This window comes from Ovis canadensis, chromosome 18 (assembly GCF_042477335.2).
Source record: "Ovis canadensis isolate MfBH-ARS-UI-01 breed Bighorn chromosome 18, ARS-UI_OviCan_v2, whole genome shotgun sequence".
Taxonomy (NCBI): domain Eukaryota; kingdom Metazoa; phylum Chordata; class Mammalia; order Artiodactyla; family Bovidae; genus Ovis; species Ovis canadensis.
The window spans coordinates 68322497-68339850 of record NC_091262.1 but is presented as its reverse complement, the minus strand read 5'-3'; the positions used below and the strand labels follow the sequence as shown (position 1 = coordinate 68339850).

General features: G+C 34.8%; 1 protein-coding gene across 1 annotated transcript in view; it reads left to right on the top strand.

The window, feature by feature from the left end:
• The window catches only part of KLHL28 (kelch like family member 28), a 34675-nt gene extending 24232 nt beyond the window's left edge, over window positions 1-10443 (top strand). The window contains exons 2-5 of the mRNA XM_069558786.1: window positions 815-1713; window positions 4009-4452; window positions 6506-6714; window positions 7878-10443. Coding sequence (XP_069414887.1) covers window positions 815-1713; window positions 4009-4452; window positions 6506-6714; window positions 7878-8041 — 1716 coding nt within the window. The 3' untranslated portion in view covers window positions 8042-10443. The remainder of the gene's footprint in view (window positions 1-814; window positions 1714-4008; window positions 4453-6505; window positions 6715-7877) is intronic.
• Window positions 10444-17354: the final 6911 nt, after the last annotated feature.

Sequence of the window (17354 nt, the reverse complement as noted above, 5' to 3'; positions counted from 1 at the left end):
GGTCTAGATCAGTAAGTGAGCCTTATTGCCCCTATAGAGTACCAGACTGTGTTCGCATTAATTTTTTGTCATCATCGAATCAGTTGACAGTAGTGGAATCTTTATAAATTCAGCATGCTTTTTCTTTTTTTCCAGTTTTTTATTTTTTTAATTTTAAAATCTTTAATTCTTACATGCGTTCCCAAACATGAACCCCCCTCCCACCTCCCTCCCCATAACATCTCTCTGGGTCATCCCCATGCACCAGCCCCAAGCATGCTGTATCCTGCGTCAGACATAGACTGGCGATTCAAGCATGCTTTTTCAAAATAATTATTGAATCTTTGGGTAAATGTGAGTTAACATGAAATTGCATTTCAGTTAAAGTATCTGTTGATTAGATTGACAGACATTGATATCATTATTGAGAAAAATAGCCAAATAACTACAAGCATTGTTTCAAAATTAATTTTCCTTTAAGCAGTTTTTTTTTTTTCTTCACAATTGTGTTTTGTTTCAGGGATAGCTCAGACTTGAATCTAATGAAGGGAAACAGAAGAGTTGGCAGAGTTCTGATTCAAAAGTCCATGTCCAGAGACTTTTATGATTTTGGAGCCTCTGTTTCCTAATATCTATAATAACAGAGTTGAGTGATTGTTAACATCCTTTCTATTAATAACTCTAAAAGCCTCTGTCTACTATGTAGTATAAGGTATTTAAAAACCAACAAACATGCAAATAAACAACAAATCTCATTTATTTTGTGCTACTTGAAAAAGGAATCATTTGTAAGGTTATTTTGAAATAGCTGTCCTTGCCTTTTGTTTTTCTGTAGATGGACCACACATCCCCGACCTACATGCTTGCTAACTTAACCCACTTACATTCTGAACAACTTCTACAAGGCTTGAATCTTCTTCGTCAACATCACGAACTCTGTGACGTCATTCTTCGAGTAGGTGATGTTAAAATTCATGCTCACAAAGTGGTACTTGCCAGCATCAGCCCATATTTCAAAGCTATGTTCACTGGAAACCTCTCTGAAAAAGAGAACAGTGAAGTTGAGTTTCAGTGCATTGATGAGACTGCTCTCCAGGCCATTGTGGAATATGCCTATACAGGGACTGTTTTTATTTCACAAGACACAGTTGAATCTCTCCTTCCAGCAGCAAACCTACTGCAGATAAAACTTGTCCTGAAAGAATGTTGCGCATTTCTTGAAAGCCAACTTGATCCTGGTAATTGTATTGGAATTTCTCGTTTTGCAGAGACGTATGGTTGCCATGACCTTTATTTGGCAGCCACTAAATACATATGCCAGAATTTTGAAGCTGTTTGCCAGACTGAAGAGTTTTTTGAGCTCACGCATGCTGATTTGGATGAAATCGTTTCCAATGACTGTTTGAATGTAGCTACTGAAGAGACTGTTTTTTATGCACTTGAGTCTTGGATCAAGTATGATGTCCAAGAACGCCAGAAGTACTTAGCTCAGCTACTTAACAGTGTGCGATTACCGTTGCTCAGTGTTAAGTTTCTCACTAGATTGTATGAAGCAAATCATCTTATTCGTGATGATCGCACTTGTAAACATCTTTTGAATGAAGCTCTGAAGTACCACTTTATGCCAGAACACAGACTGTCTCATCAGACAGTCTTGATGACACGACCTCGCTGTGCTCCCAAAGTACTCTGTGCAGTAGGAGGAAAATCTGGACTGTTTGCCTGTTTAGATAGGTAAATAGAAGGCTTTTAAAGGATGGGTGTGACATGGGTTTGATCCCTGGGTCGGGAAGATCCCCTGGAGGAGGAAATGGCAACCCACTCCAGTATTCTTGCCTAGACAATCCCGTGGACAGAGGAGCCTGGCAGGCTATGGTCCATAGCATTGCAAAGAGTCAGTCACGACTGAAGCGACTTAGCACAACACACACTAATAGATTGTATACTCTTAAAATTTGCTGATTTTTTAATATTTTTAAAATAGTTTTATTTTCCTGTTTACTTTCTCTGCTTCTTTTTTATTTTTTCTTCTCTTCTTAAAACACTTACCTATTTGTTTTAATCAGATTTTTTCCATTCTCTGTAACACTCTCAACCCCTCCTCCCTCCAAGTGCAAAAATTTTATCCATCCTACTTAGTTGTGAACTTTTCTACCATTTTATGCCCTTTTTTTTTTCTCTTTGTGAAATCATTTACATCTCTGAGTCAGACTAGGTCAGATTACTGCTAGCTATATCAGACGATGCTAAAGAAGAGAGCTAAGAATATGTGATGAAGGCAGACTGGGAAAAGAATGTGTCTGAATGAGTACAATTAATCAGAATAACCACTAAGGAAATAAAAAATAGGATACTAATACAAGTCTTGGAATTTCCATGCAATTTATTTCCTTCATGTAAATATTTTTTAACAACAGTAGTAAATAGGTGCTTTCTTTCCTAATAAATAGGCATTGTTAGACTTTTTCTGTGAAGAGCCAGCCAAACAGTAACTATTTCAAACTTTGTGGGCATATGGTCTGTTGTAACTACCTGAGTCTGTCATTGCAGTACAAGAGTGGCCATAGACAGTACATAAACAAATGAAATGGCTGGGTTCCAATAAAATGTGTTTACAAAAGTAGCTGGTGGATTGAATTAGACCCATAGTAATCATGATTTAGAGCATTCCACTGGTATCTTTAGTCTGTTTTTTATTTTATATTAGATATAGTTGATTAACAGTGTTGTGTTATACAGATAACTTTTGTACATTGAAAATATAGCTGGATGTTACCTTTGCTTTTCTCCTAACTGAGATTGCTTTGTGAAAACGTTTATGTTTAATATATTTCTTTAATATTTAATATTCTAAAATATTTCCAGACATTTAGTAGAATGAGTTTCCTCCAATAAGAGGAGATTTTTTTTTTTTTAATCAAAGTCAATTGGTGGGTTCTTTATCTTTTAAAAAGTCTCAGTGTACATTTTAATTGTAGTTTAAAACTGGTATTGTTGAGGTTGGGCTGACAATACCTTTAAAATTCCGTTACGCCCCTCCTTGATACCATCTCCGTCTCTCCCCCAGAAGCAACCACTATTCTGAATTTTTAATGGATTATTCCTTTGCATTTTGTTGTAATTTTGTCACATATATGCCCCAATATATAGTTAGGTTTTATAAATTTTTGTATATAAATGCAATAATACCATACGTATTCTTCAAGAACGTGTTTTCTCATTGAACAGAAAGTTTATAAAATTGAGATTGCATGAGGAAATAGTTCATTTAGTTTCACTGGTATATGATATTATAGTAGGTGGACATAACATTTTCTTTCTATAATGAATATGATAACTATAAAAATTAGTTGAAATGGTCCACATATATAGAAAAGTTCATAAATCCCAAGTATACAGCTCAATGAGTTATCACCAAGTAAGCATTACAAACCATTTCACAAAAAGAATATAACCAACACTCAGAAGCCACCCTTAAGGTCCTCCCTGTCCTCTCTGAAGGTAACTGCTGCAAACTGTGTTACAGAATCAGTTTGGCTTATTTCCCTGAACATCATATGCGTGAGGTTCATTGCTGTTGCATGTACTTGTAGTTTGTTCGTTTTCATTGCTATATAGTATTTTGTTACAAGATATGCACAGTTTACATATCCATTTTATAACTGATGGAAAATTTGGATTATTTTCAGTTTTTGATTATTAAAAATAATGGTACTGTGAACATCATTGTACATATATATATATGTGCATTTCTTTTGCATGCATATCTTGGAATGGAATTGCTTAGTCATAGGGTGGACACATCACGTTTATGCATTCTCCTTTTGATAGATGATTGTGTTGTGCTGCTATAAATATTTCTCTATTTGTGTCCTATTTGCAAAACAATCTGTCTAGGCATTCCGTAGAATAGATACACAAGAATGCAATAGCTGTATCAGAGCATATGTGTATCTTCTATTTTGCCAGATGTTGTTTATGGGCCATTTTGATGTTTTAAATTTTAATGTTTGTCTGCTTGTTCTTTAGTGTGGAGATGTACTTTCCTCAGAATGACTCTTGGATTGGTTTGGCTCCCCTAAACATTCCTCGCTATGAATTTGGAATATGCGTTTTAGACCAAAAAGTGTATGTTATAGGTGGTATTGAAACTAACGTGCGTCCTGGCATCACTATCAGAAAACATGAAAATTCAGTAGAATGCTGGAATCCTGATACAAATACCTGGACTTCTCTCGAGAGAATGAATGAGAGTCGAAGTACCCTTGGAGTAGTGGTACTTGCGGGAGAACTTTATGCTCTAGGTGGTTATGATGGACAGTCTTACTTGCAGTCTGTAGAGAAGTATATTCCCAAAGTAAGAAAATGGCAACCTGTGGCCCCCATGACGACGACAAGAAGCTGTTTTGCTGCAGCAGTGCTGGATGGAATGATATATGCCATTGGAGGGTACGGTCCTGCCCACATGAACAGGTATTTAACTTCGTCCAGTTGCATATGCTTGTGGATTTTTGAAAGTATCATTAACAGTGATTTCTGGATTTTAAATGATTTGTGCCTATAAATGAACTCTAATTTTAAAGTAATGTTAATAGGTATTTGGGAAACAGTCAGGTCCATATGAGAGTATGTCTGTAATAGATCTACATGAATATTTAATACACACCTAAAAATCAGTTCCCACTTGTTAAATTTTGCATTCATTCAGTCAGTATAAATGGACTGGATTTTAAAATTCACGAGTCTGAAAATATGGTGAAGTTAGATCACTTTAGATTTGGGATAGTATGTGTATGTATAAGTGTGTGTATGTGTGGGTATGTGGGTGTATGTGTGTGAATGATTTGTTACTGTACTGCTTAATAGAATAAAAAAGTGAAAATGTCATTTCTATACACTTTTAAGGTATTATAATGCATCATAAACTTTAAACCTTATTCAAACATGCCTTTCTGGATTCTTATTCTATAATCATACATGTATCATTATGTATCTGAGCTGTGCTTGAGTTTAAATGTGAAATTTCTGTGTTTTGTAGTATTCTTTTAATAAAGGAGAAATAGATATGAAAAAGTATAAAATGACTGCTTATATGGAAAATTAATCATAATTCTGAACCTTTGTTGAAAGTTGAAGTTCTAAAAATACCATCTCTAATAGTATTTTTTTCCCCCAAAATTTTTAACTCTGCTCAAAAGTTTACTGGAATCTAATGTATTTATCTGTAATAGTGGTATGTATTTTACTTATTATAAGCATTTTAATGAAAGAATGTGTGGTGGTTTGTTAACAGACTGAGAAAGTAGTTACACAATAGTATTTCATCTATAAATTTTTATTTCTGTGCAGACTAAATTTTTCCTCCTTTTTGTTGCTCCTTAAGTTGAAGGAAAAGTATTTGGAGCCTAGACATGCATTTGTGTTATTTGAAAAGCTGCTAGCAGAAATTTGTAAGATGAAAGATTATGTACTTTAATTTTGAGATAATGATGTTGAAGTTTAAGTTCTTGTTACAAGTTTATCACTAGACTCTTCTTGTTTGGTGATTTTGCTCTTACTCTTTTTATCCTGGTATACTTTCAGAAATAGTTATAGTTTAGTCTTTTAGTCTAGCCTATAGCCTAGTCCCTATTCTGAACTCCAGACTGACTCTCAAATGCTTCAGGCTTTCTTGAGAAGTTAGGCTAGAACCAGAATAGGCTCAGCCCACTCGCCTTTGTACCCCTTCAGGACAAAGCATAGGCTTAGAGGCCTTCTGGGATTTTCCAGGGAAACTTTTGGAAATTCTGATTTGATTTGAATTTCCTAATCCAGTTTGGAAATGCCAGGAATTCTGTGGAATACACACTTGATCTAAATCCTGCACGACTTGATCTGAATCCTGAATGAATTCTCCTGAATGACTCAGATTATTATGATTAGCCAGTTTGTGTTTGGAAATCTGTGGTGTTTGTTCTGCAGTAAGTTACCATGAATTCACCTATAAGAAAAAAAATCCTCTTTCCTCCTCACCATCTTTCCTTCTCCTTAGTTGTGTGGAAGATCCTTGGTATCTTTAGGAAACATCTATGTTCAGTATGTGATTTTCAAAGTCCTTTCACGTGCATACTCATTCGACTTTATTCTTACATGAATCCTTGATGTATTATCCCCATGTTTGCAGATGAGAGGAAGTGACTTATCTAGGATTACACAAATCCAAAGTAGTAGGGCTAGGGTTTACTCAGCTTTGGGTATGTATTAGTGCTTGAATCCAAATTTTCTGACTTCAAAAGCTCTATGCCCTTCACACACCTTACTGTTCATGCAATATAATGGAGTAGGATATGGCTGTTATTGCACCAGTCTACAAGGTAAGCTTTTATCCTGCGATTTTATCAGCAAAATATAAATATTTGGAACAAACTACTCTTGTTTTATGTCTGTCCATTTTCACTTTTAAACTCTGGTGGGTTTTAGTTGCTTTAGGAGGAAGAGTGACACAAAGAATATGTGAATTAATTCTTTCTTTTGTGAATGTTTGCAGTGTGGAGCGTTATGATCCAAGTAAAGACTCCTGGGAGATGGTTGCATCTATGGCAGATAAAAGGATTCACTTTGGTGTGGGTGTCATGCTAGGCTTTATTTTCGTGGTGGGTGGACATAATGGTGTTTCACATTTGTCAAGCATTGAAAGATACGATCCTCATCAAAATCAGTGGACTGTGTGCAGACCAATGAAAGAACCCAGAACAGGTAATAATAATGTCCCAATATCTAAACATATAGGACAATATGTTTTTATAGTGATATTCTTAAAATAGTAGTTTCTTGGGATATAACAGTAAATGACTTGTCCAGAAAAAACCTTTATGATGAACTTGACAGACACCTTGATTAGACAAAACTATATAGATTTCTTTACTGTGATTTTAATATGCCAGTGCACATATTGTTATTTTTTTAAACTTGTAGAATACATTTTGAGAAATACTGATAACAGAAAGTATCTGATAGAAGCTCTTTTTGTCCATGTAACAAATGTCATTTTATGTGTTACATACACACACACACACACACACACACACACACACACGATTTTTGAATTGTTCTATTTGTTGTTTTTTTTTTTCTTTTTTTTTTTCCTGTACATCAGTGGTCTCCCTGTTCACTTTCAAATGTTCTCTCTTCCTCAAGAGATACAGTTGATCTGGAAAGGATTGGACTTCAGGTTTCATAAAGATAAATACTTTGAGGAAAAGAAGAAATTATCCTTGAACCCAAACTCAAATCACGTGATTTTAAGAGGAATATTTTACTGGTGGAAATGCTTTAGGAGTATCCCTTTCATTTATGATTAAAGAAATTGCTGAAAAATAAACATACAAAGGAAATTGAAAAGAGAAAATGGGATGCACTATTTTAGTCATCTACTATAATGAGTTTCTGTGGTACCATTGAGTGAGAAAGCCCAAAAACAATGAAAGTATAAAATAATTGAGTAGCCTTGTTCTTTTTAGAACTGAATATAAAGTAGAATTTATAAAGCATAAATTATATAGTTTAATATATGTTTAAAATGTCAATATATTTGAAAACAAGTAAATGTTTTTTAAAAAATATAAATTTAAATTGAGAACAAAGCTTGTGGAAAGATACATACTACAGTCTTAATATTTAACTATGGTGGAGAGGAAGAGTAGGATTGGGGAGAAGAGATGAAGGAGTACTTAAGCTGTTTTATACTAAGGGATCTTTTTTTTCCGGTAAGCACATATTGCTCTGTTGCTTGTAAAATGAATAATAGATTGCTGAAATGTGTTTTAAGAAAACATTTAAATACAGATTTACTTTTAGTGTGAAATCAGCTTCATGGTTAACATATTTTTCCTTCTGTTTTTTTAACCTACCTTTCCTAGGAGTTGGTGCTGCAGTAATTGATAACTACCTTTATGTAGTTGGTGGTCACTCAGGGTCTTCTTACCTGAATACCGTGCAGAAATATGACCCTATCTCAGATACATGGCTGGATTCAGCTGGCATGATATACTGTCGCTGCAATTTTGGACTAACTGCACTTTAATTAGTGTGGACTTGTGGAAATAGTGTAGTGATGAACCTTGTGACGCATGAGAGGATCCCCAGGTTCCTGAAGCTGCAAAGCTACACTGCTTTCTTTTTAACTTAAAATGGCATGAAGACGCAAAGTTTCGTTGGGTACTTTGAACTGACAAGTAGCTTTGATTGCTCTTGATTACATAGTGAATCAGTAATAAAAAAAAAAAAAAACCCACAAAAAACAAAGATCTTGCCAACTGAATTGTGCACTTTTTCCCCCCCTAATACTAGTATAGAATAGTTTTATGTTCATAAGTGTACATGTGGAAAAACCCTTGCTGCTTTTAAAAAAAATTTAGCTTTCTTCCTTCTCCTTGTTGTGCACCATGATGAGAGACGCTTAGATGCTGGAGTGTACTGAGTGACTAGACATTGCTGATGCTGTCTGTTGGATATAGACATTTTAAACAAACAAAGGGCTGCTCCCCCTCCACCCCCTCCCCGGTACTTTTAAGGGTTGTAAATTACATATCATAGTGAATCACCTGGATTTTCTTCCTGCTAAATGGCTTTAGGGCTGGGGATATAATGTTTGCAAGATAAATGCATTTACTATCATGATTTGGAGTCCTGTTTAAGCAATCAGATATTTACTGTGTATGCCTTTTTTATATGGGCAGGTTAATGCTGGATGAATTTAGTTACCCATCTATGCTATGCTAAGCATGGATAGAAAGAGTTAAGCATATCCGTTCCAATTTTTTTTTATAGCAGTACGGCAGGCTTCCCATTGTTGATGTAAATATTTGACAAATGTTGCCACCCTTAGTGCACATTGAGATTTTTCATGTAACCTTAAAATAATTTTAGTTTTTTAAGACTTTTGTTTGCTTTTTCAAAGTGTTCAGATATAAAAATGGTGCTAACTGTAGGATCTATTACAAGGCTGTGACAATGTTCTTTTGGATGTTAAATATGAAATATGCATGACATGTTTTTATAGTATTTTTCATTTTTACTAGCGTGGTTCATTTGTGCTTATTAAAAATGTTGGTGATTATACTAATATTTACATCCAAAAATTATTCAAGCAGCCTATGTTATGCTTTTCATGGTTCCTGAATAGTGACTTAAAGAAAGATATACTTTGTCTCTTTTTGTTGTGCTGGATGTTATATGCCCTTCTTAAAAACAGAAACATATGCATTAAATATAAAGCACTAGGCAGTTAAGCATTACATTTCTTAGGTAACTGAATATTTTAAAGTTATTGAGGAAAACTGGAACTCGATGTTTACTTGAGTAAAGGTTCTAATTCAGTTCTCCTTTGACTAAAGAAATGATCTTTTAAAGTAAAATTGTTTGCTATAAACTAAGTGACAGCTTATTTAAAAGAACAGACTAATTCCTTTTGTTTTGCATGTTTTCGTAAATGTCCGTTAATCTTGAATATGTTACTTTGCGTTAGAGTGTTGGTACTTGCATTTTTGGTACTGTAGTAATTTTGTTTTCCTTATTTTTTTCTTTCATTTTTCTTTTTCTTTTTTAAGACTGCCCACTGTCTCTTTCATAGTCTCTTTAAAACTAATATATATTTGTCCTCAAAAAAAAAAATTCATACTATATTCTTAAGTGCCATAATGTTCTGAACTATTGTTAAGAAGCCATTTATAATTATAAAAAATAGGTTCATTTTTAGGATATGTGTTATTTCTTGAAAACTACTTTTAGCCAGGCAGTTTTCCGTTTTCCTTGTTCTTCCATAAACTGCCAGTTGTAGATTTAAATATGTACTACAGAACTATGTGAACTCATCTTTAATCATATAGGTAGTTTCATGCTTTATAAATATTTGCACAGATTATAAAACCTTGCAAGTGAATTTTAGTCTCTTTCTAATTAAGAATTCAACAAGAGCTACTAATAAAATTGACAGGCTGAATATTTTCTATGTTGCTTGTTTGAATAACTTAATGATATATAGCAATAACTTTTTAATTGATTTGAATAAATCTGTTGAATAGAAACAAGGTGCACTATAGTGACTGGCCTAGATTTTATTTAAAGAAAGCAGTTTAAAGCAATTGAAAATAGATTGCATCACATATGTAATTTTAAATCCCCAACTCAACTTTCTTTCTGTTTATATCAATCAAAAGAGTTTTTTCTTGATAATACTAAAAATGTTAATCCATAGTTAAATACATCCTATTCCATGTTTTTAATTCCCTCTCCCTAGAAGGTAAGGGAATTTGAAAGACTAGAAATTTATTTTAATTGTAAACAGATCTATGCTATACATCTTATTTTCACAATATTTTCTGTACATATCATTCGCATTGTCATGTTAGTATAAAATATATAATCATTTGATAAATTAGACCAAAGGCATAAGTTGATCATTATTTTGGAACAACCTAAATTTCATCTCCGTGAAGACTAAATGTGAAACATCTTGGGCAATAGTACGAGCCATATCCTAGAGAACCAATTATGAAAACCTGGGAAAAGGAAGAGAAAAAACCCTCAAATTTAGAAATATTTATGTTAGGCTTGCTAAACCTACTTTACTGTGAGTAACAACCAGAGGTATCGTGACCTGACAACTGATAACCTTAGAACAGAGCCTTCTTCTTCACATTTGTGAGAAGTTTCATTACGAATACTTTACTGACAAATTGTGAATTTAAAGCCACATTTCTTATGTTAAAAAGGATCAAAATGTTTTAATATAAATTCCCAGGACTGAAGATTTTAAAAATAATTTTGTACACTCAAGGAAAGGAAAAGGCTATTTAAGATTGCCTAAACTATTTTGGAAAAGAGTACAGTGGGAAATAGAAATTAATCCAATCAGCTAGAAGACAATTGCCCTCTGTAATTATGATAAGACTTAATCTGGTAGGAACTTTTTAGCCATTTAATATTTGTTGACTATAGTCATAGAACTCAAGTGATTAATGTAGTCCAAAGGATAGTTTAGTTATATAATTTCCACATGTTATTGCTAATACTGTTTTACACATGAATGAATATTACATTATAGGATGTACTATCAAGTAATAGAATGGCATTAGGTTTTGAAAAATTATTTTGGTAACTTGACGAATATGGAGAGTCTACTATACTTACAAGATACTGTGTTAGATGCTATGGGAGCTAGGAATATAAAGCAAATATAGCCTTTATTCAAAGAGTGAAATATAGTGAGGGAGACTTACACCCAAATAACTGTTATGGTAAAGGGTGAATCTAATTCCTTATTTCCAACATCATGAAAAGTGATGAGAGATCCAATTTATGTATAAACATTTGTGTCTTCTGGTGTCCAATTAGGTTTTATTGACATGACATAAAATAGAATTATTTAAAAAACTAATATTTATATAACTCCAGCTTTCCTAAAATTGGATAATATATTTTCTAGTAGAAATACAGAATTATAGAAAATTTTAAAAATATTTATTATGCTTTCAAGACTGGCTGACTTTGAAGGAAAAAATATGTAAATATAATGCTGTTTGTTTTCAGTTTTGGTGTTGGATTTCTGGTATCGTCACCTAAGTGCTCATTTTCAGGAAAATCAGACTCTACAATAAATATACTGCTTCAAGTTCAATAAACTTGTGATAACCTCTATAACCTCTGTAGTTTGAAAGTTAAGAACTTACAAAGATGTCACATGTCAAGTTAACATCCAGTTCTACTTCTTAACCTTTTTTTCCTTTGTAAAACAGCACTTTAGTTAGACAAGATTTAATTAGATACAGTTATTCTGTGGCTGCATATATATTAGATTTCACTTACAGTATGTTAATTCAGTGTTGATATACATTTGAAAAGAGTGAGGAAAACAGGAAGTTTTGAATACTATAGGTTTACAAGTTTTCTTACTGTCATGAATATGGAGTTAAAAATCCAGTTTACGTCTCTGCAGAGAGAAAAATTGTTATCCATATGTCTTTTTATCGTATACATATTTAACTAGAGATAATTTATTGTTAATTTTGTCAAATTATCATGTGTAACTCCCGTTTATTTTAAAATACTAAGCAAAAAGTTCCAAGTTTGCCTTAAAAACAAGTGAAATTAAAGAACTGGATGATAATGCCTATATTTTTGCCTTATGAATTGTGCTGTATCATAAACCAGAGATGGTTTTGATTTTAACAGGATTATGAAATTTTGTAGATGTAGAGTACTAATATTTGTACTCTTGCAAAGAATGTGATCTAGTTGTGGATTATGTTAGTGTTTAAATGTTTTTGTATATGTATTTTACCTCTGAATATGTATCTTTTTAGCATCAGGGTTTTATTTTATTTTTGTTTACATAGTGAAGTGGCATTTAACTTGTTGAAGGTTGTATTCTTTTGTCTTTTATTTTTAAAGTTCTTTGTGTGTACTATTGTGGTTATGCTCTGTATTGACTATGGTTAAATTTCATTTAATGTGAAATATTTAAAATAAATATGAAAAATAAGACTGTGTGTGTGTGTGTCCATTGTTCTGAATTGACTGAAAATAACTTTGTCATGCTCAACTCTTAGGTTCTTTTCAGTAGATAGTGGCCACAGAAATTGGAGTTGAATGTGGGATAGCTACTCCTTTACATCCTTCTTAGCAGGTTATAATGAAAACATGTCTTAAACTAAATTCTACTACATATTTAGACTCTTTAGATTAACAAAGCAAGATTAACAAATGGATTCTGATAACCCTTGCATACAAGGGCTGGAAATATCTTTAGACATTCCATGTATCTTAAAACTTTAATTTCCCCAGTAAATATCCCTGACACTTAATATACTAATTAGCAAAACATTGGATACAGATCAAATTATGGGTGAGAGATATATTTGTATCTGCCTTGAGCATGGGTTTCCTGGTTAGGCGGCCAGCTACCACATCCCTCAACTGCATTCTTAAATGAGGGCAACTCCTAGAGCTGAAATAGAAACAGATACATACTGAAGTAGTTAAAGAGTATTATAGATGATATATATAAATACTCATTTTGGGAAGACATTAAAATATTGGATTTAAGATTTCTAGACTGGATGCTTTTGAAATTCTGCTTTTTAATTCTAGTGAAAGTGAAAGGACTGTAGCCCATCAGGCTCCTCCATCCGTGGAATTTTTCAGGCAAGAGTACTGGAGTGGGTTGCCATTTCCTTCTCCAGGGGATCTTCCTGACCCAGGGATTGAACCTGGGTCTCTTGCATTATAGGCAGACGCTTTTACTGTCTGAGGCACCAGGGAAGCCCAAAATTCTAAGACATTCACAAATAGCTTTCATGTTACCCAGAAAATCTGTCAGCAGTTATTAGAGTTTGGTATGTTTAAGACATAGTGGAAGGTGTAAAGGGGTGACAAGCCGTATCCTACCATCTGCTTGAGGAATGAAAAAGTCACCTCATTTGTGTTTTTGGTTTTTGTTGTTTCAGGAACGGAGAATAGAATGCCACCCTGGCAGAGCCCTAGCAGTGCCTCCCGTATTCTTTCTAAAATTACTAGATGCTTTTCTTATTTGAGGCCAGTGTGGGAATGGGAGTGAAAGTTTCAACTCAGTTTGGATGAGTGGATTGTAGGAGTCAGCAGTAGACTCATCATGGGATACAAAAAACTCTTTCAAGAGTCCAAACTATTAAGGCCAGGAGTAAATTGAGTTCTGTGTTAAGACAGGCTTAGAACAGTTCAGATGGTTTTGGTATGTCTTCTTCCCTCCCTCTTTTTAATAGAAATGGAATCTTCCTGTACCCATCACCCAGCTTCAACAATTAAGCACCTTTTGTTAATCCTGCTAACTGCTGCTGCTAAGTTGCTTCAGTCATGTCCAACTCTGTGCGACCCCACAGATGGCAGCCCACCAGGCTCCCCCGTCCCTGGGATTCTCCAGGCAAGAACACTGGAGTGGGTTGCCATTTCCTTCTCCAGTGCATGAAAGTGAAAAGTGAAAGTGAAGTAGCTCAGTCGTGTCCGACTCAGCAACCCCATGGACTGCAGCCCACCAGGCTCCTCTGTCCATGGGATTTTCCAGGCAAGAGTCCTGGAGTGGGGTGCCATTGCCTTCTCCATGTTAATCCTACTTTTCCTCATTTTTTCACCCTTTTTTTTTTTTTTGGCTGAAATACTTTAAAGAGAATCCCAAACGTGCAATTTAATATAACTGATAAATAATTGAGGCTGCATCTCAAAGTGATACACACGTTCAAAAATTTCATTCTATGAGCTCCACTGATATAATCACACTTTAAACATTTAATATTTTTATAATATTTAATATTTGTTGTTTAGTTGCTAAGTCGTGTCTGACTGTTTTTGTGACCTCGTGGACTGTAACCCCCCAGGCTTCTCTGTCCGTGAGATTTCCCAGGCAAGAATACTGGAGTGGGTTGCCATTTCCTTCTCCAGAAGATCTTCCAGACCCAGGGACTGAATCTGCTTCTCTCCAATAGCAGGCAGATTCTTTACCACTAAGCCACCTGGAAAGCCCAATATTTAGTATGATCTGTATTAACATTTCCCTTAAATTCCCTTAAAAATTCTGTCTCAGAATTTTTTTTTCTGTTACTTGGTTGAGTCAGGAGCTAAATAAGGTTTATACATTGCATTTGACAGTTAACACCCCTAAGTTATTTTTAATCTCTGCCCACCAGTCACTGCCTGCCCCCTCTTCATGTCATTTACTTGCTAATAGATGAGATTGTTCGTCTAGTAGATTGTCCCATGTTCTAGATTTGACTGATTGCTTTTTCTGTGTTTTGTTTAACTTATGTCCTATTCTGCAGATGTTCTATATATTAACTAATGGCTATGGACTCCAGATTTTTTTTTTTTTTTTTTTTGGCAAGCATGGTTGATGCTGCATATACTTCCTATTGTATCTGAGGCATGTTATGTTTGGTTACAGCACTTCAAGAGATGCTAACATTAATCACAGTTTGGGTTCAGTTGTCAACCTGTTGCCTTCATTATCAAGTTCCCCATCAAACTCTCAATTGGTTTTAGCAGCTGTTAGTACTACTGGATCCATCATCATGCTGCTGCTAAGTTGCTTCAGTCATGTCCGACTCTATTCGACCCCATAGATGGCAGCCCACCAGGCTCCCCCGTCCCTGGGATTCTCCAGGCAAGATCACTGGAGTGGGTTGCCATTTCCTTCTCCAATGCATGAAACTGAAAAGTGAAAGTGAAGTCGCTCAGTCGTGTCCGACTCTTAGCAACTCCATGGACTGCAGCCCACCAGGCTTCTCCGTCATGGGATTTTCCAGGCAAGAGTCCTTGAGTGGGGTGCCATTGCCTTCTCTGATCCATCATCGTATTGGGTGGTAAAACGGTAATTTTCTATCTCTGCCATTCCTTTTGCATTTATTAGCTGGAGTTCTATTAAACAAGGCTCTCATCATTTAGTTGAGTACCTCGAGATAAGGTCTGTACAGGAAACACTGGGAAAAATCTGTGATTCGTTCCTTTCTCAATATTTAAAATAATGAATTGGTGCTCTACACAACTCTAAAGGTGATCAAGTATCAAACTCATGGTATATTTTTATATGTTTGTTTGTATGTGTTCCAACCAACACCTCTTAAGCCTATGGATACCTCCATGAAGTTCCATTGAATGCCTCCTTGCTTTTATAGAATTATTTTCACACAATTTAGAATAATTACAAAGAAGTTGTAAGGATAATACAGAAATTGCTATATAACTTTTTCAAGGTACACCAGTTTTTGGCATTTTGCCACTTGTTTTATTGTCCTTTCATTTTTTTCAAGCCATTTGTAATGTTGCATACAGTATATCTCTTTATACCTTAATTCTTAAACACATATATCCCAAGAATAAGGCTACTTATTCTTTTATGTAAGCACAGTTCAGGTGTCAAAATTGTGTTTTGGCTTTTCCTTTACATTTTCTTCCTCAGATCTAGAATCAGCCATTCCTCCAAGGGACCCTGTCACCTTTTGCTGGTAAATCATATGTAGAGATCCCAATGTTTTGCTAGTGGTAATTTCTGCTAATGAGTTGTTATTGCTTGTAGGCTATTTAATAAGCAGAATCAGGAAATGCTTCCTTTAAAATTTTATTTTACTTACTTTTTTTGATTTTAATGACTTTTTCTTAGCCTGAAAATCTTGGTTTCTGTCAACATTAACATAATTACTTTATTTTACAACATACAATGGTTTCAAAATAACAATACTGATATAAACAATAAAACCAATAAGTACCACTGAGTCCTTTGTGATTTTTTTTTGTCCTTAGAATGTGTTTTACAAGTATCAACAATAAAAATACTGGTTTTAGAGTGAAATGAAGAAATATTTGGTTAAAACATCCTTGATGTTCAGTGAGGCTATATTAATGGAAGTTTAATTTTTAGGAATATACTTTAAAATTTCATTTTTAAATTATATGGAATATTTACTTAACTGCAAAGTTGAAACTATATGAAAAGATACATTCACGTAAGTTTTGTGTGTATTTCCATTTCTTTCACTCTGTTCATTTTTATTTTTCGGCCGTGCCAAGAGGCATGTGGGATCTTAGTTCCCTGCTGCTGCTGCTGCTGCTAAATCGCTTCAGTCGTGTCCGATTCTGTGCAACCCCATAGATGGCAGCCCACCAGGCTCCCCTGTCCCTGGGATTCTCCAAGCAAGAACACTGGAGTGGGTTGCCATTTCCTTCTCCAATGCATGAAAGTGAAAAGTGAAAGTGAAGCCGCTCAGTTGTGTCCAACCCTCAGCGACCCCATGGACTGCAGCCTACCAGGCTCTTCTGTCCGTGGGATTTTCCAGGCAAGAGTACTGGAGTGGGGTGCTATTGCTTTCTCCGCTTAGTTCCCTGACCAGGGATCAAACTTGTGACCCCTGCAGTGGAAGCTTGGAGTCTTAAGCACTGGACCACAAGGGAAGTCCCTCACTCTGTTCACAGGTAATCACTTTTATCAGGTGCCGGTTCCTTCTATTTCATTTTGAAAAAATCCTTCCCCATTTCCTTAGTAAAAAAGCATAGTGTAAAAACACCATTTTTCAACTTAAAATATTCTGGAGATTAGTTCATATCAATATATGAAGATGATTCCTAATCTTTTTTACAATTGCATAGCACCTTACTGTTTCTAAGAATTTTAACTAGCCTCATGCTGATGGACATTTGGGTTGTTTTCAGACTTTTACAAATAATGCCACATTGAATAGCTTTGTGCATTTGGCATTTTGTGTTTTGAACACAGATTTTTTACATATGGAATTACTGGACTAAAGTGTAGATGATGTGAAATTTTGCTAGCTCTTGAATGTTTCAGTTCAGGCCTCCATAGATAAAATGCCATG